Source organism: Leucoraja erinacea, chromosome 15 (assembly GCF_028641065.1).
Source record: "Leucoraja erinacea ecotype New England chromosome 15, Leri_hhj_1, whole genome shotgun sequence".
Classification (NCBI taxonomy): domain Eukaryota; kingdom Metazoa; phylum Chordata; class Chondrichthyes; order Rajiformes; family Rajidae; genus Leucoraja; species Leucoraja erinaceus.
The window spans coordinates 20,381,548-20,405,908 of NC_073391.1; the positions used below are offsets into that span (position 1 = coordinate 20,381,548).

Here is a 24,361-nt window from a genome sequence, read left to right on the forward strand (position 1 = left end):
TGGAACTCTCTTCCGCAGAGGGTAGTCGAGGCCAGTTCATTGGCTATATTTAAGAGGGAGTTAGATGTGGCCCTTGTGGCTAAGGGGATCAGAGGGTATGGAGAGAAGGCAGGTACGGGATACTGAGTTGGATGATCAGCCATGATCATATTGAATGGCGGTGCAGGCTCGAAGGGCCGAATGGCCTCTACTCCTGCACCTAATTTCTATGTTTCTATGTTTCCTCTGTGCAGCAAGCTTTCTGCTCCCAGAAACATTTTCTCATTATTCACTCATTATTTTTAAACATCTCTAACAAATTCCTCTTAACGTTCTCTGCTGATGAAGAAAACAATTACATCTGCTCCAAATTCTACCACATAACTTCAGTTCTCATCCCTAGAGCTGTTCCACCACATTTCCTCTCTACCCTTTCTGAGGGCGTGATAATTTTTCTTAATTTTCGCTGCTTAATTAAATACAGTACTCACGCTAAGGCTGAACCAATGTTTTATGTTTTAGTACATTTCCCTTCTTTGGTACTAAGTTTCCCCATAACTAAAGCTAACAAACCCCTGCAACTTTTAACAGTGTTTCCGACTGGTACTGCCACAATTGTAGTTTTGTTTCTTGTCACAGACACAGTGAAAAGCTTTTGTTGCGTGCAAACCAGTCAGCAGAAAGACTACACATGATTATGATTGAGCCATCCACAGTGAACAGATATGCAAGAAAGGGAATAACGTTTAGTGCAAGATTAAGTCCAGTAGTGTCCGATAAAAGATAGTCCGAGGGCTTCTAATGAGATAGATAGTAGTTCAGGACCGCTCCCTAGTTGTTGATAGGATGGTTCAGTTGCCTGATGGCAGCTGGGAAGAGCATAAAGTAAGAAATGGTGCTGTGTGCTTTTATTTTATTTTGTAAATTAATCCACAATCCCTTCTGTGAAAACTGTGCCATTTAGTTATCTATTCTCATTCTTCCAAACAAAATGTTTTACTACATGTATGTCTGTCCTATTGTACGCAATCACAACTATTCTGGACTGCCACTACTACACAGTCAAAGACTACATTTAGGAAAATCTGACCATGTAGCTGTGCTTATATTCCCAGCAGAAACAGAAGCAGGAAGATCCCTTGCAGAACGTCATGCAGTGCTGGTCTGAGGAAACAGACGAGATCCTTCGCAACTGCTTGGAGTAGGTGGATTGGCCCATGTTCACAGACTCTGTGGCCAACCTAAATGAGTATGCCACTGCCATCACAGACTCAGTATAGTTGCTTCCAAGTGCGTGCCAAAAAGCAACTGGCCCAGTTGGAGTTCCCAGCTACATCTTCAGGACATGCACAGACCAGCTGGCACCTGCACTCACGGACATCTTTAATCTCTCCGTAGTCCGATTTGAGGTTCCGACCTGCTTTAAAATGACCACTATCAGCCGATGGCAAAGAAAAGCAATGTAGTGTGTCTTAATGGCTAGCGCCCAGTGGCTCTGACACCCACAATCATGAAATGCTTCGAGAGGCGCTCATTAACTCCGCCACAACAAGCACTATCTATCTCCCTGGGCCTACACATTGCTGAAAAATCTGAATCTGAGCTGGAATGGGTACAGAGAAAATATGCAAGGATGTTGCCAGGACTCGAGGGTCTGAGTTATAGGGAGAGGTTGAGTAGGCTGGGACTCCATTCCTTGGACCGCAGGGGAATGAGGGGTGATCTTATAGAGGTGTATAAAATCATGGGAGGATTAGATCGGGTAGATGCACAGAGTCTCTTGCCCAGGGTAGGGGAATCATTGACCCGAGGACATAGGTTAAAGGTAAAGGGGAAAAGATTTAATAGGAATCTGAGGGGTAACTTTTTCACACAAAGGGTGGTGGGTGTATGGAACAAGCTGCCAGAGGAGGTGGTTGAGGCAGGGACTATCGCAATATTTAAGAAACAGGCTGGTACGTGGATTGGACAGGATTGGAGGGATATGGGTCAAAGCCGGGCAGGTAGGACTAGTATAGATGGGACATGTTGGCCGGTGTTGGCAAGTTGGGCCGAAGGGCCTGTTTCCACACTATATCACTCTATGACTCTATGAAAAGGCAGCACCCGAGGTCAGGATCAAGCCCGGGTCTCTGGTGCCTTAAGGCAGCAACCCTACTGCCCAACTGTGCCGATGTAAAATCTTTAGCATTTATGTACTTAATGAGTAAATATTTACCTTTCTAATTTTACACATTATGATGTTTCCTCAACCACTTGCTGACTCAACCTTATGAGAACTGCAGATAACAGCTGCACATCCTGCCATCATAAGTTAAGCACCCTCTTATCTTCTTTGCATCTAATAGCCCTGTCCCATACTAGTCCTACCTGCCCGGTTTTGACCCATATCCCTCCAATCCTGTCCAATCCACGTACCTGTCTGTTTCTTAAATATTGCGATGGTCCCTGCCTCAACTACCTCCTCTGGCAGCTTGTTACCTACACCCACCACCCCTTGTGTGGAAAAAGTTACCCCTTAAAAAGTTACCTCTTAAAAATACTTCACACAAAAACATTGAAATCATACTTGTACAATGCACTAAAACATAATTTTAATACATCAAATTTCAAAAAGTCCCTAACGTGGGAGGGGGACACCCCTGTCCCACACCCTCCCCCCCCACTCGGTTTCTCTATTCCCTCGCCGGGTAACCCCAAGGCCAGTGCTCAGCCTCCCCACTTTCAAAAACGCACTGCCAGATGTGAGCGAGGAACTTAAGCCAGTTGTCCGTGATGTCTGGAACTTAATGCTCAGCACTTCGTGTAACGGAGTTGGCTAATGTTATTGATTTGTAATTAGCCTGATTTGGAATTAGTTGACAAAACCTTAATTTATAAATCCGGCATGTCCAGGGGGATGAGATAAGCGTAATATTAAAAGGACATGCAAGGTATCAGGCGGTCTGACCCAACATAACCCATTATTTCCTTCAGTTAAATATTGGGAAGGTAGCATTATTGTCATTTGCCACTCAACTATTATGTTTGTTTACCTCACTGACTATTTCCAACCCCCCCCCCCCCAAATTCCTTTGACAGGTTGAATAGAAATGTCCCCAATCTCACTGTTTTATTAATTGAACAAGTATATGAACATCCTCAAGGAGTGCAATCAGATGGAAACTGATTCAGATGCGATGTTTAAAAGCTTGTTCAAAGAAGGGACATATTTTAAAAGAGTAACAGAAATACTCGCAGGGGAATGTGTGAGGAGGTTATTATTTGTCTTTAGTTTTTGCTTGAACATGGACATCTGAAGATTCAAAGTTTAATATAGTAATTGTGCTGATACTGAACCCAACCAACCATGTAATGAACATCATCCATTCCGGAAGTTTTATTTTTCTGGCCATTTAAACTTCACTTGGATTTCAATCACTTCAATGTAAAAGTAATTGGGAATGGGGAGCATTGGAACAAAAATTGCCTTCAGTACATATTAACTGTAATATAATAATGTATGCATGTTGGTAGGTGCAATCAAAATAAAGATATTTTATCATTGTTGTGTTATGAATACCACAGAAAATATTATGTACTCTCAAGATCACATTTAATAGAATAATATTGCTTAAATATATAGTTATTGGACATTGCATTTCGGAAAAGTCCCAGCTGAGAGGAAGACAGCAAAATACAGAAAATATTGGGGGTGAAAATGACTTCAGGACAGTTTGTTAGGAAAATGAAGGAAATGGTAACAGAATACATACAGCTGAGTGAGTATAATTTTATGGATGAGAAATTGTGTTCAACCAATTGATGACTTCTTTGGCAAAGTAACTAGCATGTTAGATAACAAGAAAGCCAATGGATGTAGCAAATTTTGGTATACAAAATTTGGTCTGTGAAGTGCCCCATAAAAGATTACCGCATTAGATAAGCATCTGTGGACTTGAACGTAATAGGTTAAGTCCAGGGGGTCAGATATGGGGCTTTATGTGTGGGCCAGATATATTATCAGTGCAGAGGGGCTAGGAGCAAGGCCAAGTGTGCATACAGAGTCAAGGTCTGGAATAGTACTAGGTGTGCAGTCAAAGCTGGGACAATGGGAGTGTTCAGCACTGGGAACCGAAGCAGGTAAGCAGCTATGATCAGAGTAGAATAGGGGGCCAGGTGTAAGGCTGGACAGGATCAGTAATGAGAGAAGGTATGTAACTGGAGTCAGGGTCAGGAGTCTTACCAGGTGTGCAGTGTGACCCAGCTTGGTTAACATGGGCCAAGTGTTTGATTATAATCTTTATTTCCATACATGAATATACAAGATCATTCATATGCTGCACCTGTTGATCAGAGCTTGGGCTCTACTGTGGAATGTAATTAGTAATGTAATTTAGCCTAACCTTATTCATAGCTAATCCAATTTAAAGCATAAATATTTCATTCAAGTGTAAGTTAAAAGACTCACTACAGTATGCACCAGATTGCACAATTTCAAGCTGAAAAATGCAAAAGCTCCGCACCCCCCCCCATCGCTACGCTCCCTCGGGCTTGGTCTCTCACAATTTCTCACTCCCAACTATCACTTCAACTCCCAACTGCCAATGTTGGCAGCCCTGAATTAGCTGCCAGCATTAAGCCTCAATATATAAGTAGTGTTCATATGATGATCTGCAAGCAATGTCCTTATTCAAATATATGCCATATATGTGTGAATGCTTTGTACAGTCATTACAACAATTAAACAGAACTTCAAAGCACAGAGAGAGAAGCACAATTTACAAATTTTCAAACCCTGGCATGTTTCTTGCCCACTGTATTCCAATTAACTTAACTCACAATATCAAAGATGCAGGATACAACAAACTGATTTCACAGCCTGAATTTGGGACGTGCTTTAATCAATGATTGTTCGCCCCACAAAGAAAGCTGGTTGACTTGCAAATTCTTTTGACGTTGTTTACTTTCCCAATAGCATTTTTCAGCAGAGCTGGGTCTAATTATATCAAACAGACGATCAACATTTCATGTAACTTGCAGAGAAGAGATGGCAGTAGATAAAATGGGGCTGATTTTACAATCAAGGGCAATCTGACAACACTTGGTGCTGCCTCTGTATACAACACAGCTCAGCACTCTGTGCTCCTTTAACTAGGAACTTATGGAAAAGGCTGAGAGAATACTTTGTGTTGAGGCTTTTCATTACATTAGTGGAAAAGCAACATTGTGGTGTGTGGCAAAAATAACACCACCCACAAAATGATAACAACGTTTGACAGCCAGTGAAGCTATGTGCCCTGACTTAGCAAGCACTGTCCAAAATCCTAAAGGCATTCATAAACCTACAGTCACAGAGATATTGCATGGAAACAGACATTTAAGCACCTATTTTTGCAGTAACTCTACCTAAACTCATAGAGTAATTCAGCATGGAAACAGGCCCTTTGGCCCAACTTGCCCACATCGACCAACATGTCCCATCTACACTAGTCCCAACTCATTGAGGATTGAAGGCATGATGGTTAATTAGTGCATCAGTGCATTTACTTTTGCAGGTATTTGGGAAGATTTGCCGTGCCCACGAAGATGTTGATGTCCTTCTACAGATGTGCTCTGGAAGGTCTGCCATGGCAACTGCACTGCTCATGATCACCTAAATCCACAGGGAACAGTGAATACGGACGGCCCAGTTCTACCACAGGCTCGTCACTTCTCCCCATCCAGTTCATCTTCACAATGCATTGCAGCAGAACGGATGGAAGTATTGTCAAGAATACTCGCCACCCTGGCCATTCCCATACTCTCTTCTTCCAGGAAGAAAACACAGGAGCTTGAAAGTCTGCATGTCCACACCCAAGAACAGCTCTTCCTCACTACCATCAGACTCCTGAACCGCTCATCTCATTTACACTACCTTCCCATACTCATACTTTTAACTCTACCTCATTCAGTTATTGCAATATTTATTTTAATATTTTTTGCACGACTTAGGATTGCACTATGATCTTGCACCATTCTGCTGTTTTACACTCATTGTTTATCATTACTGTACATGTACTGTTTCCTCGAGCTTCATGAGATCATAGAATTTCATTGCATCTTGGTGTATATGAAATTAAACTAATCTGAATCAGAAGACCTGAATCATCAACTTCAGAGACACGATTGAACAGAAACATAACTGGACTGCAAAATAATGCCACTAAAGCATGCCAGAAGCTGGGGATGGTCGACCTCTTAGTCCCCCAAACCCTCTCTATCACTCACATGATGCAAGTTAAATTGCGGTTGAATGCTCTCCATTTTCTTGCATTGATCTGGCTTCAATCACACTCAAGAAACTAGAGCAAATCAGCCTCCACGTTCACTGAATTGAATATCCACTCTTTCATTATCACTACGAAAGCTGCACTTGGTAAAATCTGCAGGGTGAATTACAACAGCTAAAACTTCACAACCTATGACTGCAACTTTCACATCCAGGAGGTCAAAGGCATTGGGGGTTTGAGGACAAAACAAACACCTTGGTCCACTGAGAATGACACTAGTCTTTCCTTAAAAAGTGGTGAAGCCCAACACGGGTACTGATCTCTCCACCATCGAAGGGATCTACAAGAGTCTCTGCCTCAAAAAGGCAGCCAGCATCATCAGAGACTCCCATCACTCTGGCCACATTCTCTTTTCACTCCTGAAGACTGTGATGGCCATGTTCAGAAACAGCATCTTCCCTACAACGATCAGGCTATTAAACACTACGCCTCCAAATATGCTCCTGAGCTCCGAACTACATCGACGTGGGAGCATTATTTAGGGTTACATTAGTTTGGTTTACGTACACTAGCACAATCCCACGCACTAAGGACAATTTACAATTTTTTTAACTGTAGCCAATTACCTCCACCCCTCACATCTTTAGGCTGTGGGAGAAAAACGGAGCATCCGGAGAAAACGCGGTCACAGGGAGAACGTACAAACTCCATAGTCAGGATCAAACCTGGGTCACTGGCGCTGTAAGGCAGCAACTCTACCGCTTTGCCACTGTGCCGCCCACTTAACTCTAGACTATCAAGGCAAAGATCTGGAGATCTGAACCCATCAGGTTCATAGGGATACATTCAGCAGGTAGATAGCAGTGGCTTGATTAGGCAACTCACCAGCACGTTTACATGTGGAATTAGAGATGGGCAATAAACACAGGCCTTGCCAGCAATGTCCATATTCTAAGCATGAATAAAATACTAATTCAATGCCATCCACCGAGGAGCTCCTTACCCTGGTACTCATTTATCAATAACATTCAGGTGCAATAGGGAAAACCATTACAGCTGCCTGGTTCTTCTGAATCTAAAGAAGGGTTAAGGATTGTGGGAGTTTGAAGAAAACGTAAGGTTTGCTGTGAATTTCAATTTAAATTGGGAAGAGTTTCAAACTGCAGAAACTACATTCAAATGCATGTGAATTCTGTGCAAATACGTTGCATGTAAATTTGATTAAGGAAAATATGCAATTAACCAGAACATTTCTAAGAAATTATGTGCTGTGGTATATTTAGAAACCACATTGCTGACATCCAAGAGCAGCAGATAAACGTCTATTACTTTTGACCATTTTAAATCTGCAAATCCTAGACACGAAATAAAAGGACTAAATGTTCTCAGCTGAAAGGGGATATAGATTGCTTGTGACGTGTTTAAAATGGTGCATCAATGGACATTTTACATTGCTTCTCAACAGATCCTGCTCCTGTGCCAGGATACTAATCTGTGAGACAGCAATGTTGGGCAATGATTAAGCCTCTCCTGCCAGCCCTTGCCCCCTGCTGGATATTGGCTGGGATTCTTGCTCCTTATTTTCAGTGTACAGCCTTCATTTTATTTTACATTCAAATTCTAGCCTGATAGTCCAAGCCTGCTGTTAAAATGGCACACCCTGGCCAATTTGGCTGAGGCTGCAATGTAAACATGAATTAGATTCACTGAATAAACATTAAAATGGTGCACATCTTTGCTCCAACTGTTGGCCTTTGCTTCTCCGTGGAGCTCAAGCTAAGTTACGAATTAGCAATGTTTAGCAAGAATCACACGCAAATGGCTTGCTGGTTCATAAACTCTCTCCACATGGTGCTGCATTTTCAATCCCCTCTCCGCACCTCCAGCTTTGAGTGCTTCAAAGAATTAACTCTGGCCTATCACCGCGATAAAAACGGAATCTTTCCACTGACGTAAAACAGGTTTTGGGGCTGTTTATTCCACAATTTTAAAATATACCTTGCGCAGGGCAAAACGCAGGAACTACCAGTTCCCGCCCTTGCTGCATCACACAGGAATTGAAAACTATGCACTTGCCTGCTGAGTCACTTGATGTGAGATTTCAGCACCAGTTGCACGTCATAGTGGCATCAATCACCATGCAACACCTTTTAAAGAAACGTCGAGGAGATGAGTCGAGATAATCCTGGGGATGGCCAAGGTTGGTCATTTCCAGGACAACTGGGCCCATGCTGCAGAGTGCTGTACTAAACCCCTCTACAGTAAATCACACAATCACATCTCAAAAATATAATCCTTCAGCACTGCCCCTCACCGCACTATAGAACCTCATCAATAAATTTGACCCATTCTCTGATTCACCTATGGTCTCAATCTACAGGGTTCTGATACACAGTATCACTGGTACACTGTGGTACACTGATGCACAGTAGCGCAGGTGTAGTGTTGCTGCATTATAGCGGCAGAGATCCCGGTTCAATCCAGACCTTGGGTGCTGTCTGCGTTGTGTTTGTGCGGTCTCCCTGTGGCTGTGTGGGATTTCTCCTGGTGCTCTGTTTTCCTCCCACACTTCAAAGATGAACAGGATTTTCGGCTAATTGGCTTCTGTAAATTGTAAATTGTCCCTAGTGTGTAGAATGGTGCCAGTGTACGGGGTAATCACTGGTCCGCACAGACTCAGTGGGTCGAAGGCCTGTTTCCATGAGGAATCTCTAAAGTCTAAACCCCTGTTCTCTATCTACTCTCTTCCCCATCAAAGATCTTATATCACATAGCCCCAGTCAGATCGCAACAATGCAAGCTTGCTTCTCCTTACATTGCAGCATGTCCCGTTATGATGTATTTCACCTCAGAAAAATAAATACTTTTGAACAGGGATAAAATATGCAAGCAAAGATCGTTCATTTCCTGAAGAATTGCTGCTTTCTAAGAGGCATGAAAGGAATTTGTGGTAAGTGGAAATGTAACATGAAATTCCACTTTTATAAGATCAGACCAAAAGAAAACATTAAAAAAATATATCTATTTCCATTTTTTTGCCACCTTATGCTGGTATTTAATGGCCAGAGAGCAGCACGGGGTACTGATTTTGGATGATCAACCATGATCAGATTGAATGGCCTACTCCTGCACCTATTTTTTATGTTTCTATTTAACTCCAGCTTGTATTCTGACAGATGAAACAAGCTCACAGGCCCAGTGGGTTACCCTTGCCCTTATTTCTTACGTTCTTTTGCGAGGTAATAAACTGTGACTGATATTCTGACTGGAAAGCTTGCATGGCACTATTTTAGTATAACGCACATAACTTCACCCAGGCCATAAATCTGACGAAAATCCAGTCACCCAGTGCTTTTTTCGTGATGGTGTGTACAGGCATAACAGTACATCTAAAACATTAAACGGCATTATTTAATTTTCTAGCCACAGATCACATATGTTGACTGAAGGCGTGTACCAGCACCTTTTTGTTTACAAAGCACTGCTGTAACCTAGAATGTGACAACTCCAGGAAATTGTAGGAATTAACCAACTATTTGCATGCAGTCTTACAGGTGTGACCAATCTATCACACCAAATGTAAATATCCCTGGCCACAACACCTTGATATTAATCCTTTAAAACACGGTACCTTTAAAAAAGTGTTACACTGAACTCCTTGTACAGTCATTTCAGTAAAGCTGGTGTGACAGCTGAGGCCATGTTCCTGTTTGCGATTATTGATTAGTGATCTTCACTGGGATCATCACTGTGCACAGATGACCATGAAGTCAAGGGTTGGACATGGCAAAGATATTCCAACTGGAGCAGCCTGCAACCATTCACATGAAGGTCACTCGTTGAACTACTAGGGAACTGTGTCTGCCTATACCTTTATTATACCTGTGATCTTTGGACCTTGATCACTCCATCAGTGGGAATAACCTTCCACCATCCTTTCTGTTCAAACAATCCTCCATTTTACGCACCGTTCTTCTATCAAATCTCTCCTCAAGCTTCTCTTCTCCAAAAAAAACTGTCCCAGCTTCTCTAATCTATCATCGTCACTATGGTCCCTCATCCCAGGAAATATTCTCAGAAATCTTTTCTGGACCCTCACTAACACAATCAACCATTTAAAGAAGGCCAGTATGTTTAACAGGTTCATCACAACTTCCCTTTCCTTCTATTCTATGCTTCTAGTGATAACGCCCAGAACTATATATGACATTAACAAATCTTGCAACCTGCTTCTGAGGCCTTACTTTTTAAAACTCTTTCTTAGCAGTAGTTAAATGATGTTAACAAATAATTAGGATTAGAAATAATTAAAAGACATCTGCTGCAAGTGAAATTTCCTGATATAATTCAAAAGAACATATATTCAAATAGAAAACACTTAATGACCTTGGTTACTAACCAACGTGTTTACAAATTAGGCGTACTGTCTGATTCTGTTTTCCATAAATGTATGCGCAATGGAAAAAAATGGAATCACTAAGCATTGCACAATAAACAGAACAGCACATTCTAACAGAGAGTTCTGAACATAGATATAGTTTAGTTAATCATTGGTAAGCAGTTTGCAACCTAGCTCTGAATTAATTGTTCTCAAACTATACATGTTTAACTATTAACAATTGATTTTCAAAGGAAAACAAAATGTGCAAAGGTTCGAGCATTGGGGTTTCTGAAGACCTCAGGATCACTTTATGTTCATACTTTAACGCTTCTCGGTATTGCCAACTTTTACCACAGACTTCTAGCCTTTATGTGCAGATATCACTGCAATTATGCACGGCGCAATTAGGTGCCAAGTGCATCAACAGTGCCAAAATACACTTCGTAAAAATAAACTACACAATAGGAATTCTTGTTGGGCTGCTGATTGCACAATAATCTTCCTGTCATTGCTTTTGGATCAAAAGAACAGGCAATAAATTGCTATTAATCTGAATGATGATCTGAAATATATTGGGGTGTTATTTTTGAGATGCACTTTTTCCGTTCATTATGTTTAAACTTCTTATTTCCTCCTACAATTTGTCCACATTATTACATCAATACATGAGATCAGCCCTTGCTCTTCATTGTTCTGATCCTGGCTATATGTTCTTCCTCTCTCTCTGCTCTATTGCTGGGATGGAATCTGCTACTATTTAAGCTCTCTCCTTTAGCATTCTACTATCTAACTTGCTCGTGAATATAGTTTTAGTGAAAGGCTGCAGACTGAAATGTTCTCTGTTTGTGTTTCCAAAGATGCTGTGTGACCTGTTGAAGTTTTCAAGGATTTTATGTTTTTGTTCCAGATTTCCAGCATTTGCAGTTTAAAAAAAATGTCTTGGCTCCTTGAATGTGTCTCCAAACTCTCTTCTAAGCTTGGTATAATTTTTACCATGTTTACAGTTATTCCATTTTACTCCTGAGACTTACCATGTTTCAACTGGGTAATGTGTTTGAATGCATTTTGATATTTAATACACATTTCAATGGTTTTAAGTGAAATCATTTCTTTAACAATGCAGATTAAATCGTTTTTTAATGCACATCTGTTGGTACTAAAGGAAAAGGAAGTTGTATTTGCTTATAATTATGAAAAGGTAAACCCAAATATATGAAATTTTGTGTACTTTAACCCGGATTCTTTGTCAGTTTTGCATAGGTGAGCCAAATGTATTATTCAAAATCAATAAACTAGAGATGTCTAAGAAGAAACTGCAGATGCTGGTTTGACGATGGGTCTCGACCTGAAACATCACCCATTCCTTCTCTCCAGAGATGCTGCCTGGCCCGCTGAGTTACTCCAGCTTTTCGTGTCTTAGAGATGTCTGAAAGGAGAGCTTCAGGGAATGCCCCACAGGAACGAAGGACAGGTTTTCTGATAATAATATGGTAATCAAATCGCAAGTATAATTTTATCAGCAGTTCCGATTTATGACCAAGCCATTGAAGTTTTTTTAAAATGGAGAGTACAAATGACTATATATAATGAATAAGAGACTTTAGTTAGTTATTCACTTACTTTACGCAGTTACAGAAGAGTTCTTTGCACGCAACCATTTCGAGTTTTTCTTTACACTGTTGGAGAATATCTTCGCTGACTTCTTCTATATATTCTGGGGTCTGAAAACACACAGGATTTGAATAAAAACCATCACAAAAAACGACGTAAATTAGGTCACATGCAGGTAATCGAAAATGAGCAAGTTATGGATCTTTTGTAAAATATCTGTGAATATCCAAATATCGACCAGTGATAAACATTACAAGTAAGGAAGATTTTATCTTTTTCGATTCTCGCACGTTATAAATTACATACTTTAAAGACATTCTGGAATATTATTTCCACCGACCAGTCAAACAATCAGAAAATTAAGTAGTTTGAAAGTGTATTGTAGAATAATATTTTCCACCTAACCATTCACTTAGCATATGTGAACAAAGTTTGGTCGGAACTAAATCTTTGGATTGAGACATCCAGGGAAATGCGATGAGGAAATGCTGAAAATGAGAATTGTTGATAGTTTTCAGTGTAGGCACCATCAAGCTCTGGACTGTTGAAGTTGCTGGCTGAATATTTCTTGTCATCTCCAACTGTATTTATATTGTGGAGGCCTGTGGTAAAAGACCAACTTGCTGTAAGTTCCCACAAGGAAAAAACTATCCATTTGTTTAAATGAAAAAGCAACAACTAATTTACTTTCTCTTAATAATTTTAATGGATGGTTTGACTGCCCCGACCGCAGGGGAACAAAGAGGAAGAAGATTGAACTTTATTGCAATTCCATCCCATATAAATAACATATAACCATATAACAATTACAGCACGGAAACAGGCCATCTCGACCCTTGTAGTCCGTGCCGAACACGTAATCTCCCCTAGTCCCATATACCTGCGCTCAGACCATAACCCTCCATTCCCTTCCCATCCATATAACTATCCAATTTATTTTTAAATGATGAAAACGAACCTGCCTCCACCACCTTCACTGGAAGCTCATTCCACACAGCTACCACTCTCTGAGTAAAGAAGCTCCCCCTCATGTTACCCCTAAACTTCAATCCCTTAATTCTCAAGTCATGTCCCCTTTGAGGAATGTGGAATCCACCGTGATGGATGTTTATGTTAACTTTTATGTGGTTGTGAGTCTTGTTGCTTTTCACTTAGTATGGCTGTATGGTAACTCAAATTTCACTGTACCTTAATTGGTACATGTGACAAAAAACTGACCTTGGAAATGTGCTTAAAAAACGTTTTTTTTTAATAATAAGGTTCAAACAAATGTTTTAATGATTTTTATTATAGATGCATTGTTTTAATATTCAAAGTCCTTGAATATTACAATCCAGATTGCAGTGCTATAGGAAGGACTTTGAGTTAGAAGGAATGGCTGGAGAGGCCTGGACCGTTCTCATTGGAGTAAAGGAGGCTGAGAGGTGAATTTGTAGAGATTTATGAAATCCTGAGAGGCATAGATCAGGTGAATAGCCACACTCTTCTCCCCAGGATAAGGCAGGTTAAAACTAGAGGTTAAAGGTTTAAGAAGAGAGGGGAAATGTTTAAAAGGGATGTAAGGGGATGTTTTCCAGGGATGCTGCCTGACCTGCTGAGTTGCTCAAGCACTTTGCGTCCTTTTGTGTATTTACCAGCACCTGCAGCTCTTTGTTTCTATCAATTGCACCAAAAACAGGAGGATTTTTTTTGTTTTCATCCCATCATAAATACTGGAATGGGAGTTTAAACACAAACTCAAACTCCCCATATTTAAGCATCCCATCGTCAGTGAAATATCTCAGGATTTTTGGCTGCTTTCCACATGAATAAATTATATTCAGGGCCCTGGCGTGCCACTGGAACCACAGATCACTTTTACTGGTTGGACGAGCAAAATAGCCACTAATGATGGTCCATTCAATGAAACCTGTCAGAAAGTTGATGGACAATGTCAAATGCTGAAGATGGTTACCAAGAATTACAGCAAGATCTTGATCAACAGGGCAGGTGGATCGAGGAGTGGCGAATGCACTATAATTTAGGTAAGTTTGCACATGGGAAGTTAAACAATGAATGGTAGGGGCCTGGGGAGTGTTGTAGAGCTGAGGGATCCCGCGAATAAAAAAAGGTCGCCAAGGAAAAATTCGACACTTTTTTTACTCGTAGGTTTAGTCGTAGTAGGTTGTAGTAGGTCGGCATGTTATTCGTAGGTAATCGAGGGTAGTCAAAGGTATTCGAAGATAGTCGAAGGTAGTCGTAGATAGTCTTCAACCTAGTCAAAGGGAGGTCGAAGGAGATCGAAAGAGGTTGTCTTCACTCTCCACTATTCGGAGTCCAATTTTCCCGAAGTTAGTCGAAGCTAGTCTTCAACCTAGTCAAAGGAGGTCGAAGGAGGTCTTCAACATGACATTTTTTTCAAACTCTCCTAAACTCTTCTAAACTCTCAAATTAGGTCGCCGCAGTGGGACTGCCCCTTTAGAGAGGAGGGTGAAGCAGGCTTTTGGCATGCTGGTCTTTATTAGGCTGGGGATTGGGTATAGAAGTTGGTACGTTATGTTACCAAGACGTTACATTTGACGTATTGTGCTCAGTTGTGGTCAACGTGCTACAGGAAAGATGCCATTAAGCTGCAATCAATGCAGAGGAGACTTACAGGGATGTTTCCAGGACTCGAGGGCTTGAGCAATAAGGCGAGATTGGGTAGGCTAGGATTTAATTATTTGGAGTTTAGGAAACTGAGGGGTGATGTTATAGAGGTGGCGGCACAGATAGGGTGAATGCACAGTCTTTTTCCCTGGGTAAGGTATTCAAGAGGACAAGAACAAGGAAAAGATCTAATTCCCCTGAGGGGAGGTTTTCACAGAATGTGGCGAGTATATTGAACAAGCTGCCAGAAATAGTAATTGGGGCAAGAATAATTACAATTTTTAAAAGACATTCGGACATGTACATGTATAGGAAGGTTTTAATGGGTCAAATGCAGGGAAGTGTGATAAGCTAAGAGTCGTACAGTGTGGAAACAGGCCCTTCGGCCCCACTCTACACTAGTCCCACCTGCCCGCGCTTGGCATATAATCCTCAAAATGTATCCTATCTATGTACCTGTTCACATGTCGCTTAAACGTATGATTGTACCTCCCTCAACCACCTCCACCCCTTTTCTGGGTAAAAGACTGCGCATTTACTCTATCTATTCTTCTCATGATTTTAGACACCTCTATGAGATCAGCATTTATCCTCCTGTGTTCCAAGGAATAATGTCCTAGCCTGCTCAACCTCTTAGCTCAGGCCCTCCTGGTAACATCCTTGTAAATCTTCTCTGCAGCCTTTCCAGCTTAACACCATTTTTCCTACAACATGGGACCAAAGCAAAACACAATACTCTAAATGTGGTCTTCCACAACTGTAATATGACCACCCAACTTCTATACTCAATACTATGAGCGATGAAGGCCAATGTGCCGAAAATCCTTCATGCCCACTGCTTCAATGTGGGGCTTGAGGGTACATTCAGATCAGCCGGAAATGTCAACTCTTGCCTACTCTTGCTCCTACTTTACTTATCCAGCCTCCTGCCTTCCACACCATGGTACACTAGCAAAGAGATGGCTACACAAAGATTCCTAGTTGTGGCCTCTTGCAGAGACTCAGGGCAAGAACCAGGCTGGTGAAGTCAACGGCAACAGGAAAGAGTTTGGATGAAAGAAGTCTCATGGGATTTGCTGGCCTTTTACCCATTATGTTCCTCTTTTCCTATGTGAATTTTAGCCTGCGAGAGCTATGAGAATTTACAATCTTTTGCAACATTGAAATCATCAAGCAGGTCGAAGTCATTCAAGCTGAATGATTATTACAGTCAGCTAAGTAGGAAGCAAAAAGCATAATATATAATTTAAAAAAAAAGCATTTTGCAGGAAGAAAAATAAAGGTCGGAACAAGCATAGGATTGTGGGTAAAAGCTGATATATTGAATTAACTTTTAAAATATTTCATATTACTCAAACATTAATGGAATATTTAATCATACAATCATGAGATGAGACACAAAAAGCTGGAGTAAATCAGCAGGACAGACAGCATCTCTGGAGAGAAGGAATGAGTGACGTTTCAGGTGGAGACCTTCTTCAGAAGAAGTGTATCATCCCGAAACGTCACCCATTCCTTTTCTCCAGAGATGCTTCCAGTCCTACTGAGTTACTCCAGATTTTTGTGTCAATCTTCGGTTTAATCTAGCATCTGTTCCTTCTTACACAATCACGAGATGAGACTGTGATCTAAAATAATCTTTTTGAGGACCAAGAGACTATCACCAATTTTGTTAGAGCAGTGTTACAAATGCAATTACATTTCAATTAACAAGGCTTAAAATTTTCACAGCAAGAATAATTCAGAAAAAATTGAACATCATGTTAAATCAGTGACTGTCGTTGGATTGTCTCTGTGGAAAGTACAACCACGCATTGTGGAGGAACAAGGCAGATGGAGATAGACACAAAAAATGCTGAAATAACTCAGCGGGACAGGCAGCATCTCTAGAGAGAAGGAATGGGTGATGTTTCGGGTCAAAACCTTTTTTCAGATCGAAGGCATATGGAGAGACCAGATGATGCTATGTTTTTGCACAGTAATAATGGCAAATGCCAATTCCACCCCATTTTTGCATTTCACATTGTTTCTTTAGACCAAGAGAATGAAAAGAAGATAAGAATACATCTGTGTAGGAAGGAACTGCAGAAGCTGGTTTAAACCGAAGATAGACACAAAAAGCTGGAGTAACTCAGCGGGACAGGCAGCATCTCTGAGAGAAGGAATGAGTGATGTTTCGGATTGAGACCCTTCTTCACACTCGTTTCGGGTCGAGACACTTCATCAGACCACCTGAAGAAGGGTCTCGACCCGAAACGTCACACATTCCTTCTCTCCAGAGATGCTTCCTGTCCCACTGAGTTACTCCAGCTCCAGTCTATCTATAAGAATACATCTGCTATTTGTACTAGAAGATCATGCTCTACTTTCACTGATTTATTTTTTGCTGTTGCTTTTTGGTACCTTCTAATAAACTACCTGCAATTAAATTTTGACTTTATTGTTAAAATATTCCATTGACCAGAACCAAAAATGGCAAGCCAACGGGAGATTTTAGCACCAGAGATCATGAGCCTAATCACAGATGTGTTTTCATAACAGACGTGAAAGGAGAAGGGCAGGGAGGCAGCAAAGTACAGTGTACCCTCCCTGTAACGACAGCTAAGATAATGGAAATCCCCCCTTATGGGATGCACAAATTTGGTAGGGTGTGTAAAATTGGTACAGGTGGAAAGGATTATAGCAATAAAAAGAGATAGATGACAGAGAATATATCCAATACTTAATTATTAACCAATGGCTGGATTCTGCTGAACTGCCTGTTGACATGATGTATGCTGCTTTTGCTAAATTAATGTATTATGTTGTGCAAAAGGGAAGTTTAGAAGACGGAAAATGGTGAAATCATTTGGAAGGAAGTTGATAAATCATACTTGACAGAGGCTGAAGCCTGATAATGAGCAATGATATCTGCCATGTATTTAAATCCATCTTCCATCATCTTCCATCAGATTTGATGAATACCATAAATATTGAGCTGAAAGAAAACCAACCTGTGTATTCACCGATCCAGTTAGAATGGAATCGGCTTTTGCAAATCTTTATATTGGTACATACAAAATTACTAAGGGATCTTAATATTAATCAATATGGACTCAAGTGAAATATTTAGAAAATCTCTTTTAACAAGTTGAGTGACAAATGATTAAAGTGACGTGTATTTGTCTCATAGTAAGACATCCACAAATTTGATACTTATCCTGTTTTTTCCTGCAGGCTAGCTATGCAAATGCAGACATAAGAATTTGAATGAGAAAAGGGCAAAAGCATGACTGCAAAAAGCAAAGATTTGTAGATATGAAATAAGCATGTGCGTGTGTGTGTAGGCTTGGTGAATATTGGATATACATGAGAAGCCACATCACAGCTCACCTTACACCTTAAGTAAATTTGTATTCAAATGACTTACTGTTGTAATGGAAAATGTAATATTTAAATTATTCCATTTATTTACTGTAAGCTCAATTAAAATCCCTGTGCCCCACCTAGACCCATATTCATTTTTTGCCTTCCCTTCTATATTCCTTCCTCTGGCTTCACGATTTTTAACTCTTCTATTCTTCTCTCACATTTTTCATGTTATGATAAGGGCGGCACAGTGACGCAGAGCACGTGGGTTTTCTCCGGGTGTTCCGGTTCCTCCCACACTCCAAATATGTGCAGGTTTGTAGGTTATTTGGCTTTGGTAAAAAATTGTAGATTGGTCCTAGTGTGTTGGAAAGTGCTTGTGTACGGGGATCACTGGTCAGCACGGACTCGCTGGGCCGAAGGGTCTGTTTCGCAACTGAATCTCTAAAGTCTGAAATCTCTGGGCTTTGTCCTGCCATCCGTTATCAACCTCTCCTCCCCCCCCCCCCCCCCTTACCTGTATCAACCTGAAGCGTTGAGTTACTCCAGCGCTTGTGTCTTTTTTTGTAAACCAGCACCTGTAGTTCCTTGTTTCTCCTATCATGGTACGAGTTATTTAGCTGATGTATCACTATTTTTTGTAATATATTATTGTTTTTATCCAGTTCCTTAAATTATGCTCTCCAAATTTTTCAGGCATGAGATTAAAGGTCATTCTATTAACGTATCTTGTACAAATATTTCTTCCCTCTTCACTCTTGGAGTGATAATGTAAGCATATGTATTCCCTGAAGACCAATGCTTAATACTAGGCTATAATTGTCCTTGAAAACTTTCTTGAACTATCTTAGACTTTGGCTTTGGGTGCTCCCACGATGATTGTTGGGAAATTGTCCTGAGTGCAATCCAAGGTACAGGCACAACGTTGATTTTTATATCAAATTAGAATGTGACTTGGAGGGGAACCTGCACTTAGCTTCCATCCATGGTGGTACAGCTTGCTGGTTTAGGAGATGGTGTCAGGATAGACTATGTGAGCAACGGCAATGAGTTTTGTAGATGACACTCTTTATAATCATGTGTGGGAAGAAACTGCAGAAGCTGGATTCAATCGTAGATAGACACAAAATGCTGGAGTAACAGAGCGGGACAGGCAGCATCTCTGGGAGAAGGAATGAGGGACGTTTCGAGTCGAGACCATTCCTTTTCTCCAGAGATGCTGCCAATCCCGCTGCGTTACTCCTGCATTTTGTGTCTATCTTCGATTTAAACCAGCATCTGCAGTTCCTTCCTACACATTTTGCCCGCTCCACTGCAAAATCTACTCAAGAAATGTCTACTTTGAAGTTAGTTCTCATCCTCTCTCCGACGAGAGTTTAGCAACATCCTCTCTCGATGCTCTCCCTCTGTGATTCCTACTGCTCTCTAACTCTTTATAATCATGTCGCATAGTGCTAAAGGGAACGAATATACTGTCAATCGAACAGGAAGTTTTATCAAATGTGATATGAAAGTTCACGATTGTTACTGAATTCCTTTGGCCCCCTAGCAGAAGCGTCCACATCGCGAGGCTGGAGACTGGAACTAACCTGAGCTAATTCTGCTACCACCATCATCTATTGAGACAAGTGATGGCTTCCACTGATGGTCGCTGGAAGCTTGCGTCCTTTTCAGGACGGACGATGACAGCGAGGCCAACATTTGTAAAAAGATGGACACAAAAAGAAGAGAAGACTGAATTCCTTTCATCCTGACCAGTGAAAGACATTCCACCATACTCCTGACTTGTGCCATGTAGATGGTGCAAAGGCATTGGGAGAAGGAGGACATGTGTCACCTACATCAGGACCCAGATTCTGATCTGTTCTCCTATTCACATTATTGGTGTGGCTTGTCCAATTACGTTTCTGGACAACAATCCCAGGAGGTTGACGCTGGGGGACAAACCAACAGTAATGGCAACAAACCGCACTGAAAATAGTCAATGACTGGCCCCTTTGTGGGATGAATGTTATGCCATGTACTGTATCTCTCTCCACATGAATGTTGTCCAGGCCTTGCTGCAGGCAGGTGCAAATGCTTTATTTGCTGTGGAGCTGTACATGAAATTGAACATTGTGCAATCATCAACGAATCCTGGTTCGTTGATGCACCCACAACTTTACATAAATTTGAAAACTTTTGTTAGATTCCTGTTAACCTCCTATGTAAAAACATTCAAGGGTTTGAAGTACCTGATAAGATGAGAGTGTGATGTTCACACTAAGCGTATAATGTGTGCTGGAGCACATGGACATTATGCGTGTGAGTTCTGAATGTTGATAAGAGATTTTTAGTGATTTGGGTGTCGTGGCAACTTATTCAGATATTGTGAATTCAGCAGTACCTGGATCTAGGGGAACAGTTGCTTCATGGCATTTAAAGTTTTATTTACATATTTTGACAATGTATGTGAGGATGCAAGTTCTTCTGGCATTGCATCTGGTCTCCCAGGTTTGTTTCTGGGCAATGACTTCCAAGACCTCATCTCATACATCTGGAGGCCGTCTAGTTTCTTATGGATAACAGGAAAACCTTTTTATCCACTCTTTCATCAAGTCCTTCGGGAGAGGCAACAAAAACCATGGAACTTGCTCTCTCTCATATGTGCCATGAAAACAGATCTTGCAGCTCATCGAGTCCACATCAAATATCAATCATCCATTCATATTAATTCTATGTTATCCCACTTTCTCATCCACTCCCTACACACAGAGGCCAATTAAACTACAAACCCGCACGACATTAGGATATGCGAGGAAACCAGAGATACAGTCCGCAGGGTGTTGTTGAGGGCAGCATCCAGCTTCTTGGCGTGAGGGCTACGGCACCAGACTGGGGCGCAGTACTCGGCGGCTGAGAACACCAGGGCCACTGTGGACATGCGCAGTGTCTTCGTCGTGGCTCCCCATGTGGTGCCGGCTAGGCGGCGTATCAGTGCGGCACGGGCACTTGTCTTTGCCTTGGCACCTTCCAGGTGTTGTTTGAATGATAACGTTCTGTCGAGCTTCTGTCGAGACAAAGACAGCCTCTACGCGGCCTCCTCCATGACTAGATTACAGGCTCGTGAGCTCACGATGCAAAACCAATGTTTTTCCGCGTCTGCAGACCGTTAAAAGCCATGCCTCCCCAGGCCAGGCGGCACCATTAAATGCCGCCTACTGTCGAGGTTTAGTGCTACTGCAGCTCAATGTTGAAGGCCTTACCACCACCACACTCAACGTCATCGAACAGATTGCCATCAAAAAAACAGAGAGCATGTGCAAATACCACTCAACCATCACCCAAGTTCAGGTTCGATCCTGGGTCTCTGACGATTTGAGGCAACAGCTCTACCAGATGCACCACTGTGTAACAGTGTGACACTGTAACACTAAACCTACCGCGAGGTAATGTCTTAGGTAATCGTCAGTTGCAGAATATCTGCCAGCTATAGTGAAACATTGTGTTTTAGGAAGTAGGCCATTCGGCCCTTCGAGCCTGCACCGCCATTCAATATTTTGATGCAACTGTCCCGTACCTGCCTTCTCTCCATACCCCCTGATCCCCTTAGCCACAAGGGCCACATCTAACTAGCTTAAATATGCCAATGTCAACTACCCTCTGTGGCAGAGAGTTCCAGAGATGATATTGCGTGAAAAAATCCTCGGTTTTAAAGGATTTCCCCTTTATCCTTGTCCTGGACTTCCCCAACATCGGGAACTGCATCTAGCCACCCTTCTAAAACTACAGGGCGGTTTTATGCAATGTAGGCTAGCTGGTGTTAGCTACTCATGATATTGAATCCTATTGAGCTCATTCACACTTGCTAAGAGGGCAAGTCTGATGCATTGCTTACATTCTCCCGGATGAGTCCAGAATTACACGCTACAACTCCTAGACTTGTTTTCAGGAGGTATCAAACTTTCCCAATCCCAATAGCGATACTGAAGTGGTTTCAGAATGATTACACAACACAAAATCAACAAGGTGCACTAATACTGCGATGTCAATATAAATGAAGCAAAATATATGTTTTTGTCTTCTGCCTGCATCTTAAAGGGAATGCTGACTAATAGTGGCTTTGTTGAGTGATTAAGGCAGCATTTGGAGAAGCAATGTCAAATATTGAATGCTTATTGTTAAAGGAAACCCACAATCTTATTTGTGGAAGACAGGAATCCAATTACAAATACATGGATGAGACAAGCAAGTGGAAATTTTGACAGCATAATCAATTTGGAGTGTAGTCACACTCCAAAAATGTTATGCAGACTGATGACAAGAAGTCAAAATCCAATAAATTTGTTTTATGTTTCCAAGGAGATTTACTTATGTGTGCACGGCACAATTTGACAAAGGTCCAACAATTTTATTCATTGATTTTGACATCAGGTTTATAACAGTAATCAATCCCCATTCCCAAGTGCCCCGTAATTGGGAGATCCATATGGAGTTTATAATGAGCTTTATAGAGAGGAATAAAACAGATGCTGTGGATTTCTTTTTCCAATTAAACACGCTGTAAAAACACTAAAAACATCATAATTCCAAAACACATTTGTGAGGGTGGACAAAATCAGATAAAATATTGCCCTTATTCTGCTCAAGTTGCATAAACAGATCTTAGACTGATGGCTGGGGAGTACTAATGTTCTTGTTATTTAAATATTTACTAGAAAGTTAATTCCCTATTTAAAGTGCTCCAACTAGATCTAAATTAGGATTCTGTATTCACAGAGTCTTTCATATTCTCAGAATGTCTCAAATTGCTCTGTCCAATTAATTATATCTGAGGATCTACGATGTATTTAGTGTGGTTTAATCGAGTAAAGCAGCATTCATTTAGCACATCAGCAGATGCTAGAGATAACATGAATGGCCAGCTAATGACCTAATATTGTAAATCAGCAGAGAAGTGACGTCACTAGCCATTGGCATCAAAGAAAGTAGTCCTCGACGTGCAGAAATCTTTTTGCGAGCCTTTTTCTGATGTCTGCTGATATTAAGTGTTAGTTCAAAAGAATTCAAAATAATTTATCATCTGTATTCCTGCAAAAATTTACATTGGGCTGAGTGATGAATGTTGGATAAAAAAATATCGGAAAACATTCTTCCTCATAAAACTGCATTGTTTCATTTCCATTTGAACAAGTACAATTGGGCGTCAATTTGATGAAGAACCCCTCAATATTGCCTTGAATATCCAATTTAGGTTATTTATCTGCTCCACTCCTGGAGTGAGCATTGACTTACAGATGATTGTGGTAATCATGCTACCAACTGATGTAGAACTTGGAGAATGAAACCACTGAATATTGGAGGAATGATCTCACGACTGAAGGTATAAGATCAGGGATTAGTCACAAAAAGCTGGAGTAACTCAGCACGTTATACAGCATCTCTGGAGAAAAGGAATAGGTGATGTTTCGGGTCAAGACCCTTCTTCAGACTGAGAGTCAGGGGGAAGGGAAACGAGAGATATAGATGATGATGTAGAGAGATATAGAATAAATGAATGAAAGATATGCAAAAAAGTACTGATGATAAAGGAAACGGGCCATTATTAGCCTTGCTTGGGGAGAACGAGTTACAGACAATGAGACTCAACAAGACGACTTTGAAGCTGGTACCACTTGGGTGGGGGAGGAATGGAGAGAGAGGGGATGCAGGGGTTACTTGAAGTTTGAGAAATCAACAGTCATGCCACTGGGCTGTAAGCTGCCCAAGCGAAATATGAAGTGCTGTTCCTCCAATTTGCGTTTAGCCTCACTCTGACAATGGGGAAGGTCTAGGATAGAAAGGTCAGTGTGAGAATGGAAGGGGAATTAAAGTGATTGGCAACCGGGAGATCAGGTAGGTCCAGGCGGACTGTGAGAAGGTGTTCAGCGAAAGATCAGGGAATGAATGTCTTAGTAAGCAAGGTAGTAAGCAAGCCTTGGCAGCTGAACAAATCATTGAATTCTTATCTGGGTAAAATGCGAAATTCTACATAAAACATCCATATCAAGTGTTAGTCCAGTTTACAGTAATTTGATTTAACCTGGCCTTTTAAGCAAACATTATTTTTTTGGACAAAATGCTAAGTGCATTCATTTACCTCTGTTCCATTGAAGCAAATTAAGTGTTTGACCCACTTTGTAAT

The 24,361-nt window shown here is 41.2% G+C and overlaps 1 protein-coding gene across 1 annotated transcript in view; it reads right to left on the bottom strand.

The window, feature by feature from the left end:
* LOC129704020 (G protein-coupled receptor kinase 5-like) overlaps positions 1-24,361 on the bottom strand; it is a 226,470-nt gene that overhangs the window by 42,865 nt on the left and 159,244 nt on the right. Inside the window, exon 5 of the mRNA XM_055646840.1 lies at positions 12,232-12,332. Coding sequence (XP_055502815.1) covers positions 12,232-12,332 — 101 coding nt within the window. The remainder of the gene's footprint in view (positions 1-12,231; positions 12,333-24,361) is intronic.